Source organism: Rhinolophus hipposideros (assembly GCF_964194185.1).
Source record: "Rhinolophus hipposideros genome assembly, chromosome: 1".
In the NCBI taxonomy this organism is placed as follows: Eukaryota; Metazoa; Chordata; class Mammalia; order Chiroptera; family Rhinolophidae; genus Rhinolophus; species Rhinolophus hipposideros.
Window position 1 is genome coordinate 50,155,044 of NC_138047.1, and position 21,228 is coordinate 50,176,271.

A 21,228-nucleotide genomic window follows, 5' to 3' on the forward strand; every position below is an offset into this window, starting at 1 on the left:
GGGGGACTATTACTAGATTAGTTTTATGTTGAGGTTTTCCCTGTATGCAAACAGATTTTTAATCCAAAAAAGACCACGCTCCCTGTTTGACACCAACTACACAAATCACATCAGGATTGTCTCTTCAGTTTCCCATACCTTCTGAAATTATCCTCTCTTCCTTACTCATCACTATGTTGCATAAATGAGTACTCTTTTCCCTTTGTGGGAAAGGTGAGTAGGGAGAGAACATCTCCCATTAAAATATAATTATACCTATTTAAATAAAATAAAGAGCCACCTCTTTTAAAAGCTGACCCATTTCATTTCTGCTTTAATTTCTTTCCGTCTTACAAGTTTTTCTTTTTTATAGCTTTACACTGTAGCAGTTCTTCTCAAACTTTAGTGCAAATAAGAATTTCCTATATAACTTTTAAAAATACATTTTCCAAGCCTCAACAAGAGATTCATTAGAATTTCTGGAATGAGAACTGAACTTTTCTATTTTTAATAAGCATCCAGTGAATCTAATGCAGGGGGTCCATGGGCCATGTAATGAGAGATAGTCTTACTCTACTGAGAAAAATTAAAGTTGTCCATTATGGTTAATTTGAATATTACTCATTTAACCTTCATCTATATAAAAGAATATAGATATTAATGTCTATGAATTTTGTCTCATTACCTTTAATTCTTATCAGTGGTTGCTGATGAATACAGTTAGCATATATCGCCATCACCAATAAATATATTTAATAACTATATTTTTCTCTTCCCAACTGTCTTCGCTATAAACTTATTCCTGATAAAATGTTATTTAACCTTCTACTGCGGACATGTGTTTATAAAATCCATGTGTTGATCTCTTCATGCTCAAAGAATAGTATAAAATAAGAGTTTGAGAGAAATAACAGCATAAGAAGAATGTTTATCTGATCTAAATACTATCTTCTCACCCTTAAATTCTAAAATAGTGGTTCTCATTTAAAACAGGTAAAGTGAGGAAGGGACTATCAGAAATTTGGCAAAAGAGGAAGGAGCATGCCATTTGATAAGAGCTCTCTGCCTATTTCTTATATGCCTTCCCAGTTATGAACAAATGTCCTTAAAAAGAAATTGTCTACATATATCCCAGTATTTGAATCATACCTCTTTCATCAAAGCATTCTTATTGGTACACTTACTCTAGCAAATGTGCATAGTAAATTTAATCCCTTTCCATTCTAGTCCATTCTCTTAACATGTCCTAGGTCAACTCATACATGGATGTGCTCCACTTTTTATACGATTTTTAGATCAGGAAGATGTTTTCGTTTGTTTTTTCCTTGTGAGGTACCTTCCATGTACTCAGAAGCAGAACTAAAAATAGGTACATATTTTCCTTTAAATTAGAGACTATAAGCAGAAAAATTCACTCCAATACCCCCACTTTATAGCTCCTCTACACAAATTCCAGACTCACCCACATCTAGCACAGAAAAAACCTGAAATCTACTTACTATATTGAATTTGATAGAGATTATATGTTTAAATAAAAGCACTCTTTTCTATGGTACTATTCTCAAAGATAATGCAGGTAAAAAGGGTAGAACACAAAACCATCATGGATTACAGGGAAGTACTTGCAAAAGGCAGGGTATCTTAAAAAGTCTGACTAAATTTGTAATATCTGTAGTTCTTAGTTGCTTCACTAACATGTATAGAAGAGTATTAAACTTCTCATAACAAGTACGTAGAACTTTTTATCAACGACAGAGCCTGAGTGTTTTTCCCTATTAACATTCCACTGGAAGTTTTAAAATTTTCAAACTATTTTCATCTCAAAGCAGAAATTAATTTTTAAAAAATATGCCAATATGTCAATCAGAGAAAATAAACTTAAGCTAAAGATAAAATTATTTTCAGGGTCCAAACTAGTACACTGAAACCTTGTTATTGTTTAGTTTCAAATTTGATAGAAAACAACCACAAAATAATTATGATTTACCTGTTAGAAAAGTTGACTGTAGCTAGGTACATCATTGGATTTATTTTAAAAATCCAACTATAAAAATTTAGTCACATTGTCTTCTTAAGTTATTTTTTATTCCTTCAAAACATCTACTTTTTAAAAATTTAAACTGTTTACCTACAGAAATAAATGTAATTTGGATCTTCATGATTTCAGATTATTTTATCATGTATACCTTCTAAAACAAGAGATTTTTCTCAATAAGACAAAGCCCAAGCTAAAAGTATGTTCTGTTCTTCTTGAAACAAACAGAAAACCTAACTAAAAGACAGCTGTACACACCATGTACCTTTATCTTTTGTTGAACTCTTCTGAAAGGATATAGAAAAACATGTTGGAAGGGACATAAGAGAACAGGAAACACTAATATAAAAATAATAGAAATCTATTTCTTGACAATTTCATGTTAACTATCAAAAATATTTTTCTATATTAAACAAATAATAAATTAGAGATCTACACATTCTTTGGTGGGGTTTACATTATTTTTAAACTGCAAGCTAACTTTAAGAGGAAGGAAAAGGGAACTCACGGGTACATTGTTGACCAGCAAAGAAGAGTCCTGTGGAGATCGAGGTCTGCGATCAAGTGTGTGCATTCGAGCTCTATCAGCAACTTAGTGGGTTGGATAAAGGTGAAGAAAGAAGTCACTGATGATCTGAACAGAACCAGTCTGACTGGTCTCGGCTAGTGTGGTGGGGCTATTTGTGTAAGTAGTAGGACAAAGTCAAATTTATAGGCAGCTAGAGAACATAAATCATTTATAAGCACTTTCTGTGAGTAGGAACTTGAAAGCTATTGTCTTAAAATTATAACTTAAAAGGGTTAAAACATAAACCGGAACATTTACAAAAGTCATATGTTTAAATCTAGAAAGAAATTTTAAAATCATCTTGATCAGCCTCCTCATGTTTCCCACAAAGACACCAAGGTTTAATTAAGTTAAATGACTTGGTCAAAATCACATAGTTTATGAACCACCAAACCAGGAAAACACCCTTATTTTTTTAACTCATCTGACATGCATTCCACTGTACCATTCATATGACGAAAGTTTTCCTTGGGTATGGACTGTAAGTCAGTTGTTGAAAATATAACAGAGATTAGAAAAGCATTAATATTTTTAAATTATGTGGCATTCTTCTAGAAAAGTCAAGTAGTTTGCAAACATTAATGCCAGTTGAGGTGATATACTGGAGACAGGCATATCAGCCAACACTGAGTCATTACTGTCTTATTTCTGGAAAGTGGATAATGTACTTTTTAAAGTGTGTTCATACATGTGTATGCAAATATCTGTGTATTTGTGTCAGGTATAATCTTTAAATTGCCTTTCCTAATCGCCATAAACTAGGTTAAGTGTTTCTCCTCTGTGCTCTCATGGTATCATAACACACACCATGTTATACTAGAGTTTTCTATTTACTTGTAGCTCAACTCCACTAGACTGTGAATTTTTAATAGACAGTAACCCTATTCCTAGCACAATATGGGCTCTCAAAAATTGTGTGGGAAGGAAGGAGAGAAGGGAGGTATAAAAGGGTGTGTGTGACCAGTCCTGAAAATCACCATAAAGAAAGCAAACAGATACTGTTTAATATTATTACACATCCATTGAGCCAATTGCTCATCTGACCAGATGGAGAAGTTGGGATGCACAACACAGTGTGGGCTTAAGCTGCCAAGAATTAAATCACTCTCTAGAGGTAGCCAAAGAAATCTCTGTTTGGGGGCACACTGTACTTGAGGCTAGAGAGAGCAACTCCTCTCCCCTTTGTTTCTAGCCAATAGATCACTTAATACTTTTGAATAACATGTATATTTACTTGTAGTTATTCAATATTTAGTATCAGTTTTCTGTTTACTCATTTAAAAGTATAATTTAGCCAAAAATAGAGAGGCAACAATAATGAAGTAAAAGTTTCCATGTTATGAGATTAAACTGTTCTTATACAGCCTTTAAAAAGTGAAATCCGGGGCCAGCCCAGTGGCTCAGGTGGTTAGAGCTCCATGCTCCTAACTCCGAAGGCTGTCGGTTCGATTCCCACTTGGGCCAGTGGGCTCTCAACCACAAGGTTGCCAGTTCAACTACTCGAGTCCCACAAGGGATGGTGGGCAGTGCCCCTTGCAACTAGAAACAGCAACTGGACCAGGCACTGAGCTGCGCCCTCCACAACTAAGATTGAAAGGACAACTTGACTTGGAAAAAAGGCCTGGAAGTACATACTGTTCCCCATTAAAGTCCTGTTCTTCTTCCCCAATAAAATCTTTTTTAAAAAAAGTGAAATTCTCGTTAATTAAATGTTAACACTGGCTTAGTAATACTACGTTGTATTTTATACTAATATTCTATGAAAATACTGATTACACTCTTGCTTTCAAAGAAAAACAGATTCCTTCTCAGTGTAACTTTGAGCCAAGACTTGTCAGACTCATTTTAACAGAATCTCATGACTTTATTTTTTTTTAACCAAAATCCCAATTCCAAACCCAAATAAATCTTTTTATATGGTCCTATAGTCCTGTATACTTAGGTTTATGTATACCTAAAGATGAATTTTTTTAATCCTATGAATATAAGCTAACATTTATAGAAAATTAGAGGTTAAAGCAATATTAAATAGAGGCTAAGTGGATGTCGGCCTAAAGATATCAAAAGATAATCATGAGAACTTCGTATATTCAAGCTACTCAAAGAGCCTTCAAAGCTACTCAAAGAGCATTAATAGTGTGTGTCCTCAAATTTCATGATATTACTTACATTTTAGTAGAAATTTGAAGAATGACAGGGAAAAAAAAGGAGGAATGAAAGATCAGATCCAAATTATTCATAAAATAGAGCATCTCATGTATTTAAGTTTTTCTTTCATAGTTATTCTTCGAGTCGTAAGATACAAAAGCAAAGTCAATCATTTTAAAATTCATTGATCTCAAAGAGAAAACAAAGGCTCTTAGAGTAAAAGTTTGTCTTTTATTCAAATATTTATTTCCTGTGTTGTTTTTTCTGAAATCACAAATATTATTCTGCAATCCTTTTGTCCTAAACTATGGCATAAAGAAAATGTATGCAAAGATGTATTTTCCTCTTTGTCTCTGAGATCAGAGTAGTCTGTCTTCCTGTGTCCTTCTGTGTAATGTGAAAGCAGAGTCAGAAGGAATATATTTGTGGACTTGAAACCCACAGGAGATATGTTACATTGCATAACTAGTAAAATAGCAACATGACCACAGGTGTTTATACCAGCCAACAACCTATCCCATAGGCCTTGCTATACTTATTAATGTCATAACAATGAGGCATGTGATGGCTGTAAGCATGAGTATGCTAAAGAAGTACAGTGCCAGTGTGGCTAGTCATAGATGATTTTTATCACTGTTTAAATATCCCCTACATTGAAACAATTTTCTTTTTTATATGCCTGATAATACATGGATGTGTATATATGATAGTCTGATTAATTTATGGAAGCCCTTAAAGTTATACCTAGGTTATGTCTCTGTAATGCTAAAGCAATCCTTTTATTGGTCAATTTATTGGGTCGTACATTTCAGACTGACCAATGTGAATAAACTAGTGAATGAGCTATTTATCAGATAAATACAGCTATTGTCATTTTCCTCCTATCATGTGTTGTTTTGAAGGTACCTATGCACCTTAATTTGTTTAAGTTGAGAAAACAAAGAGCATCAAAATTATTAACCTTCTGTCTCAGCAAAAAGAGACCATGTAAAAATACCGCTGAAGAACAAGCTATTACTATTTTGTCACTAATTTTCCTTTTCTCTGTCTTATTTTCTTAGCCAAAATGTGGTTTGTTTTCTCTGTTCCTCTATTAGATATTCTGCATCTTCTATAACTGTCTTCATGATGCTGGAGATATTTTTTTGCATTGATGGGAGTCTCTGCTAAGCTTTAGAGTACATAATGATACATATAGTAAAAACCAGAGATAACGTTTTTACAATTAATAGACAATAATGATGTTAAAACAGTATTTTTATTGTGTAATTTATTAGGATATATTAATTGTGCATCTGATATAAGTATCACCTTCTTTTCCCCTCAATTCAAGCTTAAACTGTGTTGCTGGCTGCTTGGAGTGGAGAAGTTGGAAGGAAGTCTGGCTTCTCAACTCCTCTCTCTTCAGCTTCTGTAACTTTGGAATCAGAGAGAGGAGATAGAGAAAGTAGACATCTTACATAATCAGCCATGTGTACAGTGTAGGAAAGTTCCCAGGTATTTTCCTCGTTCAATTCAGTTTTGTCTACTGCTAATTGAGTCTTCTATTGAGAGCTCTGTGCTGCTGATATGCTTGGTTTTCTTTGGATGGTGTTCAGCTTTACCCTAGCTCCTCAATCACTGAGGAATCCCCCAGGGAAAGTAACTAAGTCCACTTTGGGTTGTGACACCATTTGTGCCCCTAACTCCTTCCCGAGTGGAGTTTCCCCACTTAGCAGCCATCCTGCCCCTTTCCTTTGCTCCATGCTACTTTGCACATAGCCAGTGTAACCACTGAGATCATCTTCATAATCCTCCAAGAGCCACAGAAGACCAGGAGAGGGTAGAGGCAGATATTTATTTCCTCTCAAGAACTCTGTTCCTTCTCAAACTCTAGACTACAGCCCCTTCTTACCCCATTAGTATCAGCTACTTCAGTGGGCTCTTCTTCAAAAATCTGAAGACTAGAAGTAAACAACTGCCTTTGGTTCATAGGTGGCTCCCAAACTTCAGGTGGCAAATACTGAACTTCTCCAGGAAAACTCTCACTGTACTGCTCTGCCAAAGCGGCTCCAGATGGACCTGTGTATTCAGTAGCTTCCAGCCAGCCAGCTAAGGAAGGAGAGGCCAGTCTCCCTTCTTGCAGACACACTGACACCATCATTACACATGATTCTCCCAATGGCCTTCCACCATTTGGCTTCAGGAGGAGACAAGAATACTCTTTCTGATTCCGTTGAGAAGAGGAGTAACCTTTTCCTATGAACACTGTGCTCTCTAGGAGTTTGCTGATTTTCATCATTCTCCCTAGTTTTCTCCTTATACATGTTGGAAGCTGGGTGCTGGCTGTTGTTAGGAGAGCAAGTTATTTCACCTCACTTTATTCCTACTCTTGGTAGGGGTGAGTGTCGGTCCCCAATTTGTGGCATCTCTTTGGAGTCTCTCATAGGATGTAACTTAGCTCTTTTTTTCAATCATGAGCAACAGAAAAAGCCTTACTCAATATCCTAAAATCTTGTTTACAAGAGTATCTAGTTATGTGCCTTAATTTTTATAAGATTTTATACTTCTTGTGGTGTTTTTTATCACGCCCATGATTTCTGTTGATTCATTGAATGTATCTATTATAAATCTAAAATTATTGTTTTCCTACGATTTCACTCCACTCCACCACGTGGGCCTTCGGTGTGCTCTTAACCCCCTGAATTCAATTCTGCCTACAACCTTTATACTTGTTGTTCCTACTTCCTAGAATTCTCTTCCCAATGATTTTCCCAGCACTTATATAACTTAACCTAGGTGGCACTGGTAAATGCCTAGGCTGGGATTTGAACCCAGTCATGCTAATTCTAGTTTATAGGCAGGGTTGTTAGTTACTATACTTTAATAGTGCATTTTTAGCTTCTGGATTGGTGGTTTTCTGGTCTTGAAGTATTTTTGATAAGTCATTATCAAAGACTTTTAAAAAACACCTATTTTTGATCTGTAAGACTAACCAGTAGAATATATGTATTACTTAAATTGCCTGAGGGGTAGCATTCACTATTCAACATCCAGTCAAAGATACAAAGTCTAGGTGGATTTCTTTTTTAAATTTATTTACCTGTAGTTTTATGTAACTCCTCATTCTTAAAAAAAAAAAAAGTGAGAGAGAGATAGAAAGGAATATTTAACAATATTAATGATTTGATGGATGACTGTATAAAAGATATTTTCTAATACAAGAAGTCCAAATTAAATGAGGTTAGGTGGTACTAAATTAATTGAATTTGAACTGCAAAACCTAGCAATGTTTGGCACATATGTCTCTGTTTGGAAGTTATACAATGATTTTGATTATAATGAAGGGAAAGAGTAACTGATATTATAGTCTCCTTTAAGGAAATAACTTTGTTCTTATTCATTTTTTATTCCTCATAGCATCTAGCACAATAACTAGTACAGCAGAATCACTCAAAAGCATTTACAGAATTATCAGAAATATTGTTATAAAATATGTTGTTTTTACTTAGTATTTAAAACTGGACCTAAGTGAACAACTCTTTTATTTTTTCTCTAAAAATCACAAACAAAGCTATTTTGATCACTGGAAGCTACAGCTTCCTGTCACCATCCTGAACCCGAGTTTACTATAGTAATCTGTTTTTGTATATATTAGTGACTCTTATTATTTGTTATAATAAAATTGTAACAAATATACAAGTGATAATGAGACCTGCCTTAGATGTGGAATCTCTAAAAGTATAAGATACAAATTATTAAAATAGAACCCCTGAACAGGCTGTCAGAATGAACATGCTATTTCTTCATGATTTGAAAAGATTAAGTATCAAAGATTCAGTATCGAAAGTCACCGTATATAGCATTTTTATGCCTGGTGTATATATGAAAGGAGGGAGAAGGGAGAACTAAAGTTGCAAAAGAAAAAGTCCAGACATAAAATAGTCTTTTGCTGAAATAACTTGAGGTGCAGTACATACTATATATTTGCGGGAAGACAAGGAAAGGTTAAGTACAGGCCTTTCTGTCTCTATTTTCTCATTCAACTCCATTACTCAGACCTGATTAACTGTACGTGAACGAGGCCTATCCCTCTATCTCCGCCTTAGATGAGTTCATAATGATTGGGTGTATTTGCTTCTGAATTACTCAATGGGAAATAAGTTTCCTATCATATTTACTGAAGCAAGATGGCTTCAGAACAAATGCCAACATCACCACCATTACCCCATTCTTTTGTTGAGAAACAAGAAAAACTAAATGTAACATTTCTGAATACTGAGACAGCGTAGTCTTTTTTTTTTTTTTTAAGATTTTATTGGGGAAGGGGAACAGGATTTTATTGGGGAACAGTGTGTACTTCCAGGCCTTTTTTTCAAGTCAAGTTGTTGTCCTTTCAATCTTAGTTGTGGAGGATGCCATTCAGCTTCAAGTTGTTGTCAAGTTGTTCAGTCTTAGTTGTGGAGGACGCAGCTCAGCTCCAGGCCCAGTCGCTGCCGCCGCCAGCTGCAGGGGGCACAGCCCACCATCCCTCACGGGAGTTCAACCGGCAACCTTGTGGTTGAGAGAACGCACTCCAACAACTGAGCCATCCGGGAGCTCAGCGGCAGCTCAGCTCAAGGTGCCGTGTTCAATCTTAGTTGCAGGGGGCGCTGCCCACCATCTCTTATCCCTTGCAGGACTCAAGGAATTGAACTGACAACCTTGTGGTTGAGAGCGCACTGGCCCATGTGGGAATCGAACCGGCAAGCTTCGGAGTTAGGAGCCCAGAGCTCTAACTGCCTAAGCCACCGGGCCTGCCCTGAGTATAGTCTTTTAACGATAAAGTAATCAAAATAATGAGTTGAATATGAAAATAAAATTATATTTGAATTAGTTGAATGCATATATTTTTGATATTTACTATATTTAAGTACCATACAGAGTTCTGAAGTTAGAAAGTGAAATGATTAATTGATCTCTGCAAGCAGGAAGGCAGAGCAAGAGAGGGAGATACAAATGCTCCATGTGTGGTAAAAAAACAAATGGCTGAGGGAAGAGAAAATGGAGCAATTGATCCTGCTTGCCAGGGACTTCACATAGGCCAACCATGCACAAATGATCGAGATTTCTCAAGGATAACAAACACAGTTCATTCTGAGAGGAAGAAGCATCCTGAGCAAAAGTACTGACACTTGAATAAAATACACAATACTCTCATAATGTGTTCACCAAAAAAGTTCAATGTGAAAGGAATATAGTTCTTTTTTTGAACTCATACCCCTAAGTAATCAACTTCTTTGTGCTAGCCCATTCTTGATAGATCAATGTATAAGAATCCTGGAAATATGTTCCATATTGAATGCCATTTTTTACAATCCCTTTACTTCTAAGAAACCATTCTGCATGGGGCTGAATAAGAGTAAGTTTTCATTCAAATATAGAAAATTACCACCAAGACAGCCTTTCCTTTTCTCTCCTCTCATTATATTGCATCACTTTCTCTGAAGACATCCCTGAGACACTTAAGGGACCCAACTTTGTGCTCCCTAGGACATAGTACTTCACCTAATGTAGCACTTACTAGTCCATTTTGTAATTGTCTCTACATTTGTTTGTGTCCCTCATGACAATGTACGATCCTTAAAGACAGGGATTTGTCCTTTTTAACCACGATATACTCGAGTCTTTCTTAAGTACTAGACACATAGTTGGTACTCAATAAAGATCTATTGAATGTACAAGTACTTTCACACGTGTGGTTTGTGAGTCCAGTATCCTCTTGCAGGGTACTGATCCAGGCCTGACCAGGACAAGATTCATTAGGGTTGGCATCCGAGGAATAATTCCTAGGGTAGGGCACACAAGCTAAGGAGGTCTGTGGTGGGAAAAGCAAGAGGACTGAATTGAAGCCAAAGTCCTTAAAGAGAATATAGTTTCAAAGTCAGAGAAAGAAAATTGAAGGGCAGAAGTGTGGTCTTAAGTGGGGAGAAAAGCCTAGGATGTGCCTCTGAAACTAGGGACCTTGTGTTCATAGCGATGTTTGTCAGGGTGCCCCAGAAGACAGGAAGCTATAAGACCAGCATGGTCCATCTTCCTACAGTGTCAAATGTATTCAATGGTGAGTAGTTTTAAAACATTCTATTTCTATTAAACACATATACATGCAAATTTTCACAGATTTTGAAAATAAAAATGAGATTTCAAAATAACTACTTTCAGTGAGCCATTTCATTTCATATGCCCAAGTTCCTAGAGTCATGTACTTTTCCCCCGCTATTGGAAATACTACAGTACAAATTTCTGAGAATCACAGGTAGGGTAAAATGATGAGCAAAACCAAAGAAATAATTGAGCATAATTTGAGAGGGATTTTGGACAACTGACAAGGAGAATATTGAGCTATCCTTAACTTAATTTCTCTGATTTGCATAAAAGTGAACTGTATTGATTAAAGAAAAATGTTACATAGGTAAATACTTCATAACGTTCAGATTTTTCTTTTCATAAAACATTACATAAAACAAAATTGATCAAAATTGATCATTGAAGTTAGGTGATGGGTACTTGAGGGTTCATTATATTATTCACTTTTGGGGGGGATTTATTTGAAAATTTCCAACTAAAAGTTTAAAGAGACAAAAATAATTCATGCTTATTTATAGAATAATATTACATACAGTTAAGCAAAAAAAAAAAGAAAAGAAAAGAAAATGTAAAAGAAATTCCATTGTCCATATACCAACGTTTTATAGTATTACTTTTTCAGACTATTGATAGATACAGATAGACTGATAATTTTTAAAAATCTCTAAGAAATGTAATTCCATTGCCCAGATACTGTCATATTGTAGGATTAATTTTCTAGTAGATAGATAGATAGATAGATAGATAGATAGATAGATAGACAGACAGACAGACAGACAGACAGACAGACAGACAGACAGACAGATAGATAGATAGATAGATAGATAGATAGATAGATGGTAGATAATTTTTTAAGTGGTGTTAGACTCTCCAAATGCATTCCATCCTACTCTCCATTGACAAGCAGCACTCTGATTTGGGAAACTGACTTTAGCTCAACGAATGATTCTGATTCTGACTGGTGTAAAGAGGATCACATTCCCTTTGCCAAATGAGTTTATTAATCGGCATCTGATGCAATTCTAGCAAATGATAAATGAGAAGATGGTTGCTAGAAACTTCTAGGAAAGTTCCTTTTATGATAGCCATTCTTGCCTTCTCTATCTGAATATGAATTAGGAAGCAAGTAGTCATACTCAGTTGCACCTGCAATCTAGCTTGCAATTATTTTGGGAACCAACTATAGGATGAAGCAGATATTTTGGGTAACAGAGCAGAGAAACAACCTGGTTCCTTGATAATATTGTTGGATCACTGAATCAACCAACCCTGAAGTCTGCTTTACCTCTAGACTAGATCAATTGGGTTAATAAATCTAATAATTATAATTATAAAAATAAACATATTATTTTTAATTCATTTTGAGTTGGATGCTTTGTTACTTGCTGCCAAAACTATCCTAGCTGACACCATATGGTTTTGTCTTTTTGTCTACTTAATGTTATATCATAAACATCTGTCCATGTCAATAAATTCAATTCCGAAGCATCATTTTGAATATCTCCACTGTGTAGTTGCACCTTTCCAACATCTGCAGAGTTAATTGTGAATTCTTATTATGCTGTCAAAGGTATGAAGTTCTTTAGCAGTAAATCCATTAAAGACACAGTCCCAATATCCGTACCCTTTCTGCAGGCAGAACTATCCCTCCAGTGAATGACAACTATAATAAGGTAACAACTTTGTGTTTAAAACCATTTTATCTAGTTCAACAAAGATAGCAGACATTTCTTGTGGATCCATGGAAAGTTTCAATTGGGGAATAGGACTTGATGTTAGAACAATTTTGCCAGCGTATGTAGGATGCTATGCAAAATTCCTCCTCACTGAGCTCCAGGCAAAGGTAGGGCTCAGTGGCACAAGATTTGTTATAACAGTTTTCCCAGGATACTCATGCATTATTCAGAAGTGTCAGAAAGTAATGATTCCCAAAGAAATGTTGGCTGTAATAGATAAAGGCAAGTTTTGAGAAGGTCCCATTTAGGGAGTTTTAAGCTTGATATGTCATGTTAACCAATTATTCTTTGACTGGCTGCAATCTCCTTGAAAAAGGACGTTGTATTACCAAATTAGTATTATCTAAAGAGAATATACAATAATTTCTCTTTTAGTCATAGCATTCCTATGTGTCATTCAAAACCCCCAATATAGGTGAAGAAAACATGAAAAAGAACAATAGTTCATATGTGAATAATTACTCAATAAATAGCCATACCAAATACTATATCATGATAAAAAGAATATGATTATACCATAAATATTGCAAATATCAGTGATATACTGAATTTGACTGCATCTGTGCCACTTTCCTGGTTACTTTCCTTTATTTAAGGTGAATGTTTTGTCAAAACTCTCAAATACTTATATCATGTTGGATTTCGTGCACAGGCAGGTCAATTTATGTCACGTTATACCCCTTTGTTCTAATAAAACAATGCGGTTGCGATCCAATTGGCAAGGATCCTAATCCAGATTGCTTTATAAACAGAAAATTAAAAGAAAAATTATTGGCATAAAATAGAACTACAGTGGCTATTTACTACAATTTACTCTTCAATTGCCTAGAACAAAACCAAAGACATACCCATAACTCCAAAAATATCCCCACCAAGTATAATCCATGTGCCTCCAAAAAAATCCCCTCTCCCCAGTGGGAAATTACACAAAGTCATGTCTATTAGACTTTCACAAGCAAAGTCCTAAGGTCAGTGTTCAAGTCGAAGCTTTCTGTACAATTTCTTTCAGTACAGTTGAGTTAGACTCTCCTGTGCAGTTTCAAAATACCAGTCTTGGGTTAGATGATCAATTTCACTGTTCTATCAAATCAGGGCCCCTAGAAGAAATAGATGGCACAACTAAATAGGAGGAATTGTTTCAAGGAGAAATTGTTTACAAAGAGAATATTTACTAAGGTGTGGATGTGGGGTAATTACAAGGTATAATGCAGGAACCCAGGGTTTTATAGCAGCTGAACTATTGCCTCTAGGCCAGAAGTTACCAAAGGAGAGAGAGTCACATAGAGTGATTTGGCTTGAGACAAGCAGTGATCTTCAGTTGAGGGACACAGAAGGCAATTTTGAAGGAAGGGAATGAAGAGATAAGTACCCTGACCTTTCCTTTCCTGTCTTTCTGATCTGCTTCTCTGCCTCCCCTTTAGCTGAACCCAATTGGAATCCCAGGACATAAGAATCCTTCAATGTTGTCTAAATGGTCAACCTCCCAGGAGAAAGAGTAGTGTAGAGAAGGGTGGAGGTTGGACAATGGATTTAGGACAAATAAAGGCACATCAAAATCAGAGTAACTATAGTAAAAGACCTCATTTAGAGAAAAGAAAGGGGGAAAGTGATCTGTTGTTAGAAGCATGTACTATAAAATGTTGTGACTTGGTTTCTGGGAAGTAGGGAAATGTCCTTGATGAGCCAATCTGCACCTTGCTTCCCAGAAAAACTCCTTTATCCTGTAACTTTCAAGGCTGCTTCCAAGAGGGATATTGAGGGAGAGTCTCCCTAGATTGCTGTATTACTTTTGCAAATCCAAATCATTCCCCATAGGTGTAGATATTTATGACTGAAGACTGCATTGCAAACTGAGCAGTATCTATTTCTAGGTCTAGGGCTTTTCCCCCTCCTGTCTGTAAAATTCAATTACAAACAATCCCCAACTTATCATGGTTGACTTACAATTTTTGACTTTATGATGGTGTAAAAGCAATACCCATTCAGTAGAAACCGTACTTCAAATTCTGAATTTTGATCTTTTCCTGGGCTAACAATATGCAGTACGTTGCTCACTCATGATGCTGTACTGCAGCAGCACCGCAGCTCCCAGTCAGCCACACCATCATGCAGATAAACACCCAGCACCTATAGTGTACTGTGTTGCCAGTGTTTTCTGGATTTTGTGTGCTGAGCACATTTGTCGAGATAGGCTAGTCTGAGCTATGATGTATGGTAGGTTAGGTGTGTTAAATGCATTTTCAATTTGGCAATATTTTCTTTTTTTTAATTAAAGTTTGTTGGAGTGACAATTGTTAGTAAAGTTACATAGGTTTCAGGTGTACAATTCTGTATTACATCATCTATATATCACATTGTGTGTTCGCCACCCAGAGTCAGTTCTCCTTATCACCATATATTTGATCCCTTTTACCCTCATCTACCAACCCCCTTCTCCCTTATCCTCTGGTAACCACTAAACTGTAGTCTGTGTCTATGAGTTTTTGTTTCTTCATTGTTTTGTCTTGTTCCTTTGTTGTTTTTAGTTTTATATCCCACATATCAAAGTTGAAATCATATGGTTTTCAACTTTGTCTGTCTGACTTATTTTGCTTAGCATAATAATCTCAAGATCCATCCTTGTTGTCACAAATGGCACTATTTCATCTTTTCTTATGGCAGAATAGTATTCAAATGTGTATACATACCACATCTTCTTTATCCAATCATCTATCAAAGGACACTTTCTTTGTTTCTATGTCTTGGCCACTGTAAATAAAGCTGCAATGAACATTGGAGCACATATTTTCAACTTACAATGAGTTTATCAAGGTGTATCACCATCATAAGTCAAGGAGCATCTTTAGTTAAAAACCTCCTCTGGGTTCAAGTCAATTTGAGTCTCTATTTGCTAATTACTAAGCCAGAAATCTTGTGGGGTAATGCCCATTGAAACCTTTGGTTTCCTAAAGAAATAGAGTTGGGCCCTCTCTGCATCATACCTGTGAGCTCTGCTTTTCCATTTAACTCTTGGATTAATGTCCTTTGTGTAGATGTGGATGAGAGTTGTAACAAGATACTTACTTGGATGTAGAATAATAGCTATGAATATAGATACTATTTCTTTCTAAAATAAAAGCCTTTTCCAGTCAAACACAGATTCAGTTCATAAAAACTCAGAAGACATGCACAGAAAGAGTCTGTTTCTAATTTGCTTGTGATATTTAAGAACGGAGAGGAACTCAGAAATAAAATTTCACAATAGCAAATCAACAGAGTTGAACACAGCTAAACTCTCCATGCCAAATACCTAGTTAAAAAGAATTGTATTAATTATGGGTCCACTGTATTAATAACTTTAAAAATAATATTCTTGGAAATAAAAAAAAAATTTGCCTGTTAGGACTATTATTTGGCCTGAAGAAAGATTCCTTCCCATAAACCTTAATATTTTGACATTAGTAAAAATTAAAAGAAAGAATATTATCAGGCTGTAAATAAATAACTTAAAATCTAAATAAATGCTTCACCCACCTCTGTTCCATAGTCATGACTACCGTGTTTCCCTGAAAATAAGACCTAGCCAGACAATCAGCTCTAATGCGCCTTTTAGAGCAAAAATTAATGTAAGACCTGGTCTTATTTTACTATGATAAAAGACCAGGTCATATAATATAATATAATATAACATAACATAATATAATACTGGGTATAAAATAATATAATATAATATAATATAATATAAAATAATATAATATAATATAATATAATAATATAATATAATACCGGGTCTTATATTAATTTTTGTTCCAAAAGACACATCAGAGCTGATTGTCCGGCTAGGTTTTATTTTACGGGAAACAGTAATAAGATTAAAAGTCAACTGTTTTAAAACTGTGAACCATACCTTCCAGTTGGCCTTCATTGCTTCTCCATCATCATTTAATGAAGGGTTATGGCTTGAAACTACAGTAAATCTACCTGTAATGTATGTCTTTTCATATCCTAAGTGTATGATGTGTATGTGTGTGTACGTGTATGTTTTGGGGGGAAATGGACAGAGCTGAGGAATGAGAACTGAGCTAAACTTGTAAAGAACAAACATGAAATACAAGGGAATAATCTAATTTTTTTAAGTTTAATTTTTGAGATAATTCTATGGATAATTAATTATTTAACCATAATATTAAGTACAAAACACACATATTCATGAATAAAAGGGTGAAGGACATACTTCCAGTTTCAAAATGATAAATATTTGATGTAATCTCTCCTCCACTAAATTCATAGAAATTAAGGAAACTGTATTCTTAAAATAAATAAAAATAGCCATAGTAAAAAACAAACAGATAAACATGAACTTCTAGAACTACTGAAACAGTAACTGACCTTTGAAAAATACAGACAAGGGAAAGGTCACAGTCCAGAATTCTCTTGGGAAAGTTTCAATCTAGAAGGTGAGACCAGCAACACAACTGTTCCATGCCTATAGATGATGAAATTTAGGAGAAGAAGCTATGTCTATAAGCAATTGGCAGGATGATTAGTTGGAGTATCACAAAAGAAGGATCCAGACAGGTCAATCCTGGCACATCTCGCTCCACCCCTTCTTGCAAGAAAAATAGCAGTATTTACCTTCAGGCAGGACAGATGAATATGGGCACGTAGGACACTTCAGAGCAATAGGGCAGTGTCCTAAACAGCTGGTGACACTAACAGGAACTGAGAGCACTCATAACCAAAAGACCAGTCATCAAATTACTCTTCCAGGCATAACATCTTTCAACATGTTTAGAGAGAATGTGGTAGAAGAACTATTCAGGAGGTGATCACCCAGAATTTTCCACAACTACACACAAGACATAAAATCTCACAAAGGGCCAAACACAGAGACGAAATGGTGAAATCTTAGAATATCAACTTAAAGAAGAAAATCCTGATGCTTCTAGAGAGAGAAGACAGATTCCTTATAGAATAATAAAAACAGACTTTTCATCAGCATATTGCTTGCAACAAAACACCAAAGCCAAACATTGAAAAAAACTTTGAACCTGTAATTCTATGCCTCGTCCAATTATTAAGTTACAAAGCTATTTTCAGAAAAAACAATAACTGAGAATTGATGGTCTTATTTTCTAGTACTGTGTAAGTTTAGTTTAATATTAAGTATTTAAATAAGTTGTAGCCATATTTCAGATCTAATATATATCTGACCCTATCCTTAGGCCTCCTGCCAATTGCCTACTATGGAGGCATGTATTTGTTAGTTTCTCTGCCACTAAATGGATTCTTTGGAAGCCACACTCAGTTTATTCCTTTGATTAATATGCTTATTTTCTACCCATTTCCCCGTGCCTCCCACCACCTTACAAAGGATGCTCTAGGTTTTAAATTTACTTGAAGCCTCAGGCATCTGGCTTGGTTCCCAGATCTCTAAGGCCCATCCTTGTACAACGTCACCATCTGACAAACTTGAGTCATGGCCTCTCCCAACCTGGTTCATTCAAATACCACTTAAACCTTGGCTAGGGCAGATTAAAACTTTTAGAAACACACACAAGATTATATATTCTTTCAGAATTTTAGGCTACAATGTGTCAATAATAAAACAGAAGAAATAAAAGAGTCACGTAGACTCTTTTATTTTTAAATTTTGGTCCTGCAATTTATTAGTTGTGTGACTGAGGGTAAGTTATTGTAAACATGCCTAAACCTGTTTTTATAAAATGAGGAGAATAACTTTTTTTACCTCAGGCTTATTGTGCAAATCAATGGCATAATATATTTAAGGGGCCAAATGAGAGTTGGCTGTCAATAAATGTGAATTTTCTTCACTTCCTTCCTCTTAACAGCAGTGTAAATTCTACAAGTAGAGAAATGTGAATTTGTGTAATCTTGAAAAATAATTTGAGAAATAAAAATAGAAATTTATTTTTTCAGTCCATGAATAAAGAAAAGTTAAAAATGAATAGCATGCACAAGGTGACATTTCAATTTACCCATGTTGCCTTCTGTGAATCCCTATTTAAAATCAAATTATCAAATATTTGAGTATGTAAAATACATAAAGCAGCCCCAATGTATTTATACCATATAGTTATATAATCTATTTATGTAACTAAAGTATATAACCAGAAAACTTGTTTGTTAATTTACAATGAGAAATATTGACAATCTAGTTAAGTGGGCCTTATTTTTCAGTTTGGCCCGACCAGCACGTTCTCTTCTGGTAGGAAAATTTACGGGGCAAATCAAATTATCAGAATATTTTCATGGGAGCATGAAATCACAACAATAGACTTTAGTTATATAATTCCAATGTACCTGACACATCTTCCCCACAGTGGATATTTACCTCTGGGTTATCCAAAAACTAGAGGTGGCCTCTCGCCTTCTCCCCAGCATGATGTTGTTTTTTATTACTGGTGGTAGACTTTGGCACTCTGCTTATTTCTGCTTCTGTGGCTGAATTGTTCTTTCTTTAAATCTGTTTTGCCTTCAGTTGAGGTTCCTAGACTATCCAGTGGAGAATGAACTTTAAATAATCATCATGGTTATTTCTGTCATTATATCTCAAGTACCTAGCACAATGTGTAACACATAGTAGGAGTATACATGATGTTTCATGGATGATTAAATGAATGAATGAATGAATGAATGAATGAGAACCAGGATTTGTTTACCATCGTGACAGTTCTTTTCACTGTGAGGACTCAATGAGATTATCCATTTACTGGGCAGCACAGAACCTGGCACACAGTAAGCTATTGGTTCATGTACTTATTTATGCAGCAGATATTTATTCCTAGAAGTACTTCCTAATGCAGGGACTTAACACTGTGGTCTTGTGACTTAACCCAATCTAGGGTATGGGATACATACATCCTAGAAATGTACATGCAAGCATGTGTATATACAGATCTATCTACCTATCTTTCTCTTGAGATAGATAGATAGATAGATAGATAGATAGATAGATGATAGATAGATGATAGATAGATAGATAGATAGATAGATAGATAGATAGATAGATAGATGATGGATAGATCACAGATAAATAGATAGATCATAGATCGATAGATAGATAGATAGATAGATAGATAGATAGATAGATAGATAGATAGATAGACAGACAGACAGACAGACAGACAGACAGACAGACAGATAGATAGATAGATAGATAGAATGTATGTTCTTCTTAGTACTAGGATATTTTGTAACTGCATACACTTGTTCCTGGATTATCTTAGAAATCACTTGCAGGAAGAGAAAGAAGAAAGATGGGGAGGAGGAAAATGGTGAGAAGGAAAAGGAGAAAGAAGAGAAAGAGGAGAAAGCATTAACCCAATGATATTTTGAAATGATTCCTTTCCATTTTTATTTTCTGTACAGTCTGGGTTATTTTTTAAAACTAATTGATGTACATTCTAATTTTCTCAGTTTTTCTTTTTCATCTTCTCATTTGTTTTCCAATTAGCATGTATAACTTTAAAGAGTATGCAAAAAAAAAAAAAAAGAAAAGTAGAAAAGCTGAAGAAAGAGGAAACAAGATAACTTAGAGGTTATCAGTTACCACCATAGCCCATTTGGGCTCTTATATAGATTTGGTGCATGGGCCTGGAAGGGTGATCCCCTTTGGCAAATTGTAGTTGGCTGATTTTGGCAGCTGATGTGTGGGTTGCATCAGGCATAGGCATTATGAAAGAACAACAGCAGGTAAAACTAAATGAGGGCAATGACAGCCAAGAAATAGGTGAGTCACAAAACCATCTCCAGATAGTTCCAATCTACTGAGAAAGGAGTAGGTGACTGGGGATTTTAACAATCAATGGTAAGATGTCCTTTCCTCTCAAATCAACCACAGCTAGAAGCCAGGCAAATAATAAGCCTTGTGCAAAGAAAAGAAATAAGTCATCCGGGGCTATCTCATCTGAAAACTCTCTCACCTGTTCTCCCACTATTTATTAATTTATATCTTTACCTGGATTTTTAAATAATTTAAGATATTTCTTTTACTGCCATTGGAAATGCATTAATAATTTCTACCTTGCCCCCTTTTTTTTTGAAAAGTTGCATAACAACATTTTTTTTTAAATTTTTTTCTTTTTAAAGATTTTATTGGGGAAGGGGAACAGGACTTTATTGGGGAACAAGTGTGTACTTCCAGGACTCTTTTCCAAGTCAAGTTATTGTCCTTTCAATTCTGGTTGTGGAGGGTGCCATTCAGCTTCAAGTTGTTGTCCTTTCAGTCTTAGTTGTGGAGGGCGCAGCTCAGCTCCAGGTCCAGTTCCGTTGCTAGTTGCAGGGGGCACAGCCCACCATCCCTTGCGGGACTCAAGGAGGAATTGAACTGGCAACCTTGTGGTTGAGAGCCCACTGGCCCATGTAGGAATCGAACCGACAGCCTTCAGAGTTGGGAGCATGGAGCTCTAACCGCCTGAGCCACCAGGCTGGCCCCGCATAACAACATTTTTAATGGATTAATTGCCAAATGGTTCTGACACAACCACTGTGTATAATGCACAATACACAAGTTCTCATTAGGCATGACAAATGCTGAATAATATATAGAAACTAACTTTGGAAAAAATCCCTACATGTAGCATGTGCCCTTACAGTATACGTGCCTAATGACGCATAATGCAACTAGAGACTTTGCCTTAGGGAAAGTACTGTTC

The 21,228-nt window shown here is 35.6% G+C and overlaps 1 protein-coding gene across 1 annotated transcript in view; it reads right to left on the reverse strand.

Moving 5' to 3' along the window:
• LOC308496241 (transmembrane protease serine 11E-like) overlaps positions 1-2,580 on the reverse strand; it is a 40,910-nt gene extending 38,330 nt beyond the window's left edge. Inside the window, exon 1 of the mRNA XM_081045150.1 lies at positions 2,523-2,580. Within this exon, the coding sequence (XP_080901276.1) occupies positions 2,523-2,530 (8 nt within the window). The 5' untranslated portion in view covers positions 2,531-2,580. The remainder of the gene's footprint in view (positions 1-2,522) is intronic.
• Between the last annotated feature and the right edge of the window lie 18,648 nt (positions 2,581-21,228).